At 46.8% G+C, this 9657-nt stretch overlaps 1 protein-coding gene across 1 annotated transcript; it reads left to right on the top strand.

Annotated features, from left to right (window-relative positions):
• The first annotated feature begins 546 nt into the window (after positions 1–546).
• LOC123759761 (uncharacterized) lies at positions 547–1416 on the top strand. Its single transcript, XM_045745015.2, has one exon. The coding sequence runs from the start codon at positions 547–549 to the stop codon at positions 1414–1416; it is 870 nt and encodes a 289-aa protein (XP_045600971.2).
• Positions 1417–9657: the final 8241 nt, after the last annotated feature.

Genomic DNA, 9657 nt, shown 5'->3' with positions numbered 1-9657 from the left:
TCCCTAAACTTAGTTGAACGCCAAACTTACAACACGCTATCGAGATCATCTCAGTTGGCGCCTAACTTGGGTTTCAGCGAGCGGACATGTCGAGTGAATGGCAGATTTCAACCCCAAACTAGTCGAGAATTTCCTGTTGACTGTTGCATCTTTAATTTGCCCGTCCATTAGGCAGTTGTTAGGGTGGAGTAAGTGTGTTACGGACGGCCCTTTTCAGCCAGCATTATCAACCCTATTTTGACAATAATTGTATCAACTCTGCCCTAACGAGCTAAGTGCTCCAGTCCTCTGCCTCTCCCTTCCAATACCCCACCATCTCCCCCACCATCCTCTATCTCCCTTCCTTTCCTCTCTCTCTCTCTCTCTCTCTCTCTCTCTCTCTCTCTCTCTCTCTCTCTCTCTCTCTCTCTCTCTCTCTCTCTCTCTCTCTCTCTCTCTCTCTCGCTTTCTCTCTCTCGCTCTCAGTCTCTCTCGTCCCTTCTCTCTTTTTTTTTTAACTAATGTAGATCTAACTGAATCACTGAAGTGTGATGAATCTGGTACTAAATGAACTGTCTACAGTTGAAAAACGACGTCCAATTTGATCATTACCCATCGACACCATCAATCACCGCCTACCGACACCATCAATCACCGCCTACCGACACCATCAATCACCGCCTACCGACAACATCAATCATCGCCTACCGACAACATCAATCATCGCCTACCGACAGCATCAATCACCGCCGATCGACACCATCTATCACCGACGATCGACAGCATCAATCACCGCCGATCGACACCATCAATCACCGCCTACCGACAGCATCAATCACCGACGATCGACAGCATCAATCACCGCCGATCGACACCATCTATCACCGACGATCGACAGCATCAATCACCGCCGATCGACACCATCAATCACCGACGATCGACAGCATCAATCACCGCCTACCGACACCATCAATCACTGCCTATCGACAACATCAATCACCGCCTACCGACAGCATCAATCACCGACGATCGACAGCATCAATCACCGCCGATCGACACCATCTATCACCGACGATCGACAGCATCAATCACCGCCGATCGACACCATCAATCACCGACGATCGACACCATCAATCACCGCCTACCGACACCATCAATCACCGACGATCGACAGCATCAATCACCGCCAATCGACACCATCAATCATCGACGATCGATAGCATCAATCACCGCCTACCGATACCATCAATCACCGACGATCGACAGCATCAATCACTGCCGATCGACACCATCAATCACCGACGACCGACAGCATCAATCACCGCCTATCGACACCATCAATCACCGACGATCGACATCAATCACCGCCTTCCATCACTATCAATCACCACCGATCGACACCATCAATCACCTCCGATCGACACCATCAATCACTGACGATCAACATCATCAATCACTGCAGTTCGCCACCATCAATCACCGCCGATCGACAGCATCAATCACCGCCGATCGCCAACATCAATCACCGCCGATCGCCAACATCAATCACCGCCGATCGACAGCATTAATCACCGACGATTGACACCATCAATCACCGCCGATCGACAGCATCAATCACCGACGATCGACACCATCAATCACCGCCTACCAACACCATCAATCACCGACGATCGACAGCATCAATCACCGACGATCGACACCATCAATCACCACAGATCGCCACCATCAATCACCGGCGATGGACATAATCAATCACCGCCTACCGACACCATCAATCACCGAGGATTGACATCATCAATCACCGCGACAATCAATCGTAGCCCATCATCAAAAGTTCATTTTCCTATAATTCAGACGACTGTTTAATTTCTATACGAAAGTTGATGACTTTCAGCTGATTTTTTGTTGTCAACATCAATCATCGGTCGTCAAGTTGGGTCACGAAACAGTGAACGATGTCACTGAAAGATGGAAAAATCTGGGAGACTGTACACACAAAATATGAGAGGGAGAGAGAGAGAGAGAGAGAGAGAGAGAGAGAGAGGGAGAGAGAGGGAGAGAGGGAGGGAGAGAGAGAGGGAGAGAGGGAGAGAGAGAGGGAGAGAGAGAGAGGGAGAGAGAGAGAGAGAGAGAGAGAGAGAGAGAGAGAGAGAGAGAGAGAGAGAGAGAGAGAGAGAGAGAGAGAGAGAGAGAGAGGGGGAGAGAGAGGGAGAGAGGGAGAGAGAGAGAGAGAGGGAGAGAGGGAGAGAGGGAGGGAGAGAGAGAGGGAGAGAGAGAGAGAGAGAGAGAGACAGGCAGACAGACTGACTGACTGACTGACTGACTGACTGACTGACTGACTGACTGACTGACTGACTGACACCATAGTGTCACTCCTCTCAAGGGAACCCTGCACCAAGCGACAAAGAAGGGGCAACACAAACAAGCTAAAACAAGGAAGCAAAAAGTGTGGTCGCAGGTCGAGGCTGGTGTAAGCAACCCCGCTCTGTGAGTGGCCGCCAGGGGGGGACGAGGGGGGAGGTCACGTGGCCACAACAATATGGCGGACGCCGGGACGAGGGTGCAAACGCTCCCATCAACTTTATCGGAATTGCCAACGCGTGCGCCACGTTCTCATCACCAGAGTAGTTTTCAGAGATTACTAAGAATATAACAAGTATTAAAGATGATTTAATAGCGATACAACTGGCTGGCACCCGCAGTGCCATGGCCTTGATGCCAGACGTTATACGAGGCAGGTCGGGAACGTCAGCGGTGCGAGGAAATTGTATGGAAAGTCCAATTCGGTCACCCCCAGCCATACTGTGGGAGTCTTGATGGAATTTTGACCCCCATGAATGTGGTGTATTTGCGTTTTTGTAATGGGATTTTAGTGATCCAATGAATTTTATCCTTTTTAATCCCCCCCTCCGTCGTAAATAAGCAACGAGACACCGAACTGCCGGCCAGCACCGCCGCTACGAACAATGTTTTCTTCAGTTTCAAATCAGAGGGAGAGCGAGAGAGGTCGCTCGCTTGGGGGAACTGTTGTGACAAGTCTCGATTATGACGTAAGTGACAAATTACTAGTGGGGGAGGCCGCGAGAGACAGTGATAATGCATTTGTGGCCATGAAATTAAAGTGCAGTGTCACTAGGGGATGGAGGGATGGTCCAGTGTCACTAGGGGATGGAGGGATGGTCCTCAGTGTCACTATGGGATGGAGGGATGGTCCAGTGTCACTAGGGGATGGAGGGATGGTCCTCAGTGTCACTATGGGATGGAGGGATGGTCCAGTGTCACTAGGGGATGGAGGGATGGTCCTCAGTGTCACTAGGGGATGGAGGGATGGTCCAGTGTCACTAGGGGATGGAGGGATGGTCCACAGTGTCACTAGGGGATGAAGGGATGGTCCTCAGTGTCACTAGGGGATGGAGGGATGGTCCACAGTGTCACTAGGGGATGGAGGGATGGTCCACAGTGTCACTAGGGGATGAAGGGATGGTTCTCAGTGTCACTAGGGGATGGAGGGATGGTCCCCAGTGTCACTAGGGGATGAAGGGATGGTTCTCAGTGTCACTAGGGGATGGAGGGATGGTCCCCAGTGTCACTAGGGGATGGAGGGATTCCACAGTGTCACTAGGGGATGAAGGGATGGTCCATAGTGTCATTAGGGGATGGTCCAGTCTCATCAGGGGATCCACAGTCACATTAAGGGACTATAAGTAATAGAAGTATCAGCGGAAGGTTTAAAAGATTTAAAAGGTTTTAGGGGTTTCTGAAGGTTTCAGAGGTTTCTCTCTCCTTAGGGGTCAAGTCTGGAACAAAGGGAGCAAGGATGGCCTGCTGATCGAATTGCTTCTTCCCTTTGGATTTCACGGCGATTTCCGTCTTGCAGATTTTTCATTCCGCTCCTACAGGAGCGTGTGAACCTGTGTGTCACAGCTATTGTTTCTGTAGTCGAGACCTCCCCCATGACGAATGGTAACGCGATGCACCCCACGGCGCAGTTACGGCTTCAGTCCCTGATAGCTGTTAGCCTCACACACTCTTTTTAACGTCAGTGTTAAATACGAGATCATGTTCACATGTCTGGGATTATAAGTCGAGGCCAAAGGGGGCATCGACCGTAGAGTGTATGTGTTTCACAGCCTCTTGCCTCGGATCTTTTCATGTGTTTTTACCAGAGACTATAAGAACTTGAGAAGAGAATAGAATTGTTTTCAAGAAAATACTCCTGGCCCAGTTGGCTTTGTGGAAACAGCGATCCGTTAAGAAAAACTGTATTTTTGTATTACGTTCGCTTTAAAAGCAAACTTTCCTAAATATATACATATATATATATATATATATATATATATATATATATATATATATATATACATATATATATATATATATATATATATATATATATATATATATATATATATATATATATATATATATATATAATGTACATATGTATGATCACTTCATGATTCCCTTGTCTAAAAAGAGACGGGAAATCACAGGTAAAATCTTCAGTTCGGAGGCTGTAGAAGTTGTTGAGAGAGACGAGGACAGAAGCCCTATTGTTTACCTTGTATCTGCGCGCGAGTGTGTCTGAGGCTTGAGTGTTTGCTGGGAATGATTAGGAGTAACTTGTGTGAGTTTTTATTATAGTTTTTTTTATTATTATTTTCTACCACATACTTGGCCACACATTTACAATACTAATCAGCCTATATATACATTTTGAGAGTGCTTGAGCCCCCTAAATTTACTATTCTGAATTGTGGTTATTGGGGGTATAGTGGAACGGAGTTAATTCTGACGCAGGAGGATTCTAACTCGCAGGAGCCAAAAATACTCAACAGAGTGGTGTAACTGCCCCTGAGTGACCAATGGGGAAGTGGTGAGTCAAGGGCGGGGCCGGGGTGAGGGGACACGTGTCTGTGATGACCATAATTAGAGGGTGTGAGGGGAGGGTCCGCACTCCCGTTGTGACCTCTCACGGTCCATGGGTCACACCGCCCTACTCAACAGGTCCAAGTCGATCTTTATGGCTCACTCTATGTGCACTGCTACTGTACACACTCCAACACGCTATAAATATATATTAAATACGAAAGTACTTAAGGAAATTCCTGTTTCAATTCTTCCTTCGTGGTCTGACACTGTCACATTTTTCATCACGTGTTAATTTTCGTGATACACACACATATCATACTGAGCTGCATATATATATATGTATATATATATATATATATATATATATAGGAGGCTGTTAGGAGGCGAACCATTCTTTGCATGAGTCCGCAGTTTAAAATCTTGGTTACATGCATGAGTGGTCAGTCAGATTTGCTTATAATGGAATCTTTATATGTCAGAGAGCTGTGGCCTCTGTTGAAAAATAATGTTTCAGCTGTACAGTTATATACTCTGTAAACATTATCTAGATTTTGTTTTTTCCTGGAACGCTTGCTTTGTAGACTTCATTATTTTTTAGTTCCCCCCCCCTGCTTTGCGTTTTTTACGCTTATTTTGAGTGACATCTTGTCTTCTACTTATTTCAGCTGAAATAAGACACTGGCTACAATATTTTGTATTTATTATTATGTAATATTTGTGTTTTTTCATAACATGTGTAACTGATAACCTTTAATTCAGTTATGTTTGCATAAGTTTTTTGAATTTGTTTACAATTGTAATTTCGAATTTGTATTTGTTGTCTTTGTTACGTACTTTAAGGTCCCACACTCGTTAACCCAGTAATATAAAATGAGTTTGTTCTTGTGTTATTAATATCAGTATCATTACATTATCTCTTATATCACAGTAACCAGCCTAAGTCTGGCTTTACCTCGAGATCATTTCCCCGCCAAATCTGGGTGAGACAATTCCCAAAGCGGCTGACATTCACCCTTGACAGAGACAGACATTCTCGCTTATAGACTAGTGGACTTTTCAACGTGAGAAATTTTATGGTGCCCATATGAGCCAGTGAAGTAACAAGGGAAACATTCCAGTTTAACAACAAGTGGACGTAGGTGCTGGTTAGCGTTGACTTCGCCCGCGGTACTTTTGTTAGTGTAATCCATTAGCATTATATTGTTCTATGCTGACCACTCTGGCGCTGTCCATATTCTGACCATTCTGGCAATATGAACCCTCTGAATGCCTTGGCACTTTGACACTCTATCTAATCTGGCACTGTTGACACTCTAGTCCATCTGGCACTGTTGACACTCTAGTCCATCTGGCACTGTTGACACTCTAACCCATCCGGCACTGAATGCACCTTGAATTCAGGAAGCTGTGACATCCTCATCGACTTCCTTTGATCCCGCCGGATGCTGGGTGCTGTAAGGCATTAAACGTCGCCATCAAGTTGAAATATTTTGTAGTCAAACGATCCACTCTTCTAAAGATCCCATCCAATTGCTCCATATAAGTCTTTTTCCATCTCCCTCCATCAAGACACAAAAGAAGCGTAGCAGCAAGGTGGAAACTGGGAAGATGCCTCGCTGATTAAGCGACAAACGGAACAATGCCGCAATTCACGCTACATCTACAGTTGCTAGGGGGGGAAAAAAAATAACCACTGAGGGGAAACTTGGGTTGGAAAGGTCACTGTGGTGTCCCCGTCACTCGCTCATAAGCTGCCACACTCACAAGGCCCCCTTAGTCTACTGTGGCCAGAGAGGAAATGACATGGGTGAGATGGGGGGGGGGCCCTCTTGACGCACTCCCAGATGCTCTCTGATACACTCACTGGCTTTGAACTCGGCGACGGAGGGTTAGTATTATGGTGGGTACCCAAAGGTACCAGCTCCAGGCTTTTTTTTTTTTTAACCTCGCCGCCTTACTCATTTTTTTTATTCCTCAGGCCTGACACGCAAGTCTGATATCGTTATTAGTTTGTGTGCTTTATTTCCTTATCTGGGTTGAAATATATGTGTGCTTTATTGTTTTTACCTAACAAGTATGTTATTTTTTACTACGAACTTTACTGTTCTTACCTTGGTGCATCACTATTCTTATCTATTTTACCTGGTTACATCATCAGGCTGTTGGAGAGTGGGTTGTGTTCGCGTGATGTTGTAATGTAAGGTGTTGTGGGCCATGCTAGTGGTGGGGGTCACATGTGTGGGGTCACATGTGTGGGGTCACATGTGTGGGGTCACATGTGTGGGGTCACATATGAGGGGTCACATGTGTGGGGTCACATGTGTGGGGTCACATATGAGGGGTCACATGTGTGGGGTCACATGTGTGGGGTCACATATGAGGGGTCACATGTGTGGGGTCACATGTGTGGGGTCACATGTGTGGGGTCACATGTGTGGGGTCACATGTACTCACATACTTGTGCTTGCGGAGGGTGAGCTCTGGCTCTTTGGTCCCGCTTCTCAACTGTGGGGCTCAACTGTGGGTCCCATGTGTGACCCCACATGTGTGGGGTCACATGCCTGGGGTCACCTGTGTGGGGTCTCTGGGAGATTAAGTATCATATATGATCCTGAAGCCAAAAATATCCACACGTGCTCGCAGAAATCTGAGAAATACGCTAATTGTGGGAACCTCTACTGGGAGGTGAATGACCCATTATCCTGGAGTATTGTGGGTGTGTGTTGGAGTCGCTGCTCAATCACCTATCCATCACCTGGTCAATTGAAAGCGTCATGGCCGGTTGTCTGGTGTCACGTCTCAACTGACCACCACAACTAAGTCATCTGAGCTGGCACGTGGCTCCTGGCACTAATTACACATTGATTAATAATAGATGTTGTGAGTGCCTCGTAAATCTGGCTTAGTCCTGTAAACCCGTTAATGGTGCACACAGTGATAAAGCATCCCAATGAGAGTAGCAACGGAAGAGCAGCTGGACTCTCAACAACAGCCCTGAATATAATGATGTGATGAAGTCCACGGTCGAAGGGTTTCACAAAAGCCAGGTCAGGGCTCCCTGTCAGCGGTCAAGAGATGGGTTTGCCATGTCAGGTCAGGAAGGGTGGGAGGGAGACGGGGGGAGGGAAGGAGGAGGGAGAAGGGACGAAGGTAAGAGAGGGAGGTAACCGCTGGACAAGGGGCAGGTGAGAGTATATAATTACAACAATTATAGCGTCAGTTATTAAATTACCGGAGCCGGAAGCACCACTAAATTTCACCTCGGCGTAAAAAGGAGTAAAATGCAGAGAAACTCCTCTTCTCAGTTAACTAAACGTCCAGCGATGACGTCTGTGGTCCCTGGGGGCGCTGGTGCTCGTGCAGGAAGGATTAACCAGCATCCATGACTTAAATCCATACACGGGGGCCTTCAGAGAGAGGATCATCTCCTTTCCTCTCAACTTAAATAGAATTGAACTTTTGCCCACAAGATCATCCGGCTCACTCGAAATGGTGAATTAAGGCAGTCTCCCCTGTGCACTGGTCACTCACATGACTTAGCATTTTCTTTTCTATTTTAAGATTAGGGGGAACAAATCCACAAGGACCGTGATGAGGGTTCGAACCAATGTCCGAGAGGATCCCAGACGCGCCTTAATCGACTGTGCCACGACATGGTTAAAGGATCACATCACGCTATTGTGATTTCTGTGTGTAAAGATTAGGCGGGGATTTAAAACACAGCATCAGCAATGCCGTCTTAGCTCCAAACTAATATTTTAAAGGTCACTTAAGCATTTAAAAATGACCCGGAAAGGAAAGGCTCTTTAGTTGCTGAGGGACGCTGAGGTGAAGGTCAGAAGCCACTCAAGATTATCGCCGCTGTAAAGCTAAGTAACTAATTAAATGTTGTTAGTGTTAGATTCCACGAGTCATGCAGAACACACGTCTATATTTATTCTCTTGCACGGACGCAGTCACATACGCTATATCTGACGGCCCTGATTGTCCAGGTAATACTGCTCGTTCTGATGGGCGACAGTCTACCTTGTGGTTACATTGCAAGGCACCATTGGTCTAGGCACCATAACACTGCTCGTTCTGATCGGCGACAGTCTGGGACCATAACACTGCTCGTTCTGATGGATGACAGTCTGGGACCATAACACTGCTCGTTCTGATGGATGACAGTCTGGCACCATAACACTGCACGTTCTGATGGATGACAGTCTGGGACCATAACACTGCTCGTTCTGATGGATGACAGTCTGGGACCATAACACTGCACGTTCTGATGGATGACAGTCTGGGACCATAACACTGCACGTTCTGATGGACGACAGTCTGGGACCATAACACTGCACGTTCTGATGGATGACAGTCTGGGACCATAACACTGCTCGTTCTGATGGATGACAGTCTGGGACCATAACACTGCACGTTCTGATGGACGACAGTCTGGGACCATAACACTGCACGTTCTGATGGATGACAGTCTGGGACCATAACACTGCACGTTCTGATGGACGACAGTCTGGGAACTATAACACTGCACGTTCTGATAAGTCACAGTTTAGGCCCTATAACACTATACAATCTGATGGGCGACAGTCTTGGAACTATAACACTACACACGTTCTGATAGATCACAGTCTAGGCACTATAACACTACACAATCTGATGGGCGACAGTCTGTGCGCTGTAAGAGTGCACACTCTGGAGTTCACTTAACGCACCGAGACTCACAACTCGTGCTGTAATCCACAAGAACAGCTGAGGACTGTGAGGGAGTGGCTGCAGGAGGTGTGAGCGACGGGACCTTCACTA

Source organism: Procambarus clarkii, chromosome 8 (genome assembly GCF_040958095.1).
Source record: "Procambarus clarkii isolate CNS0578487 chromosome 8, FALCON_Pclarkii_2.0, whole genome shotgun sequence".
NCBI classification, from domain to species: Eukaryota; Metazoa; Arthropoda; class Malacostraca; order Decapoda; family Cambaridae; genus Procambarus; species Procambarus clarkii.
The sequence above is the reverse complement of the archived record's forward strand: the minus strand, read 5'-3'. Positions and strand labels throughout refer to the sequence as shown.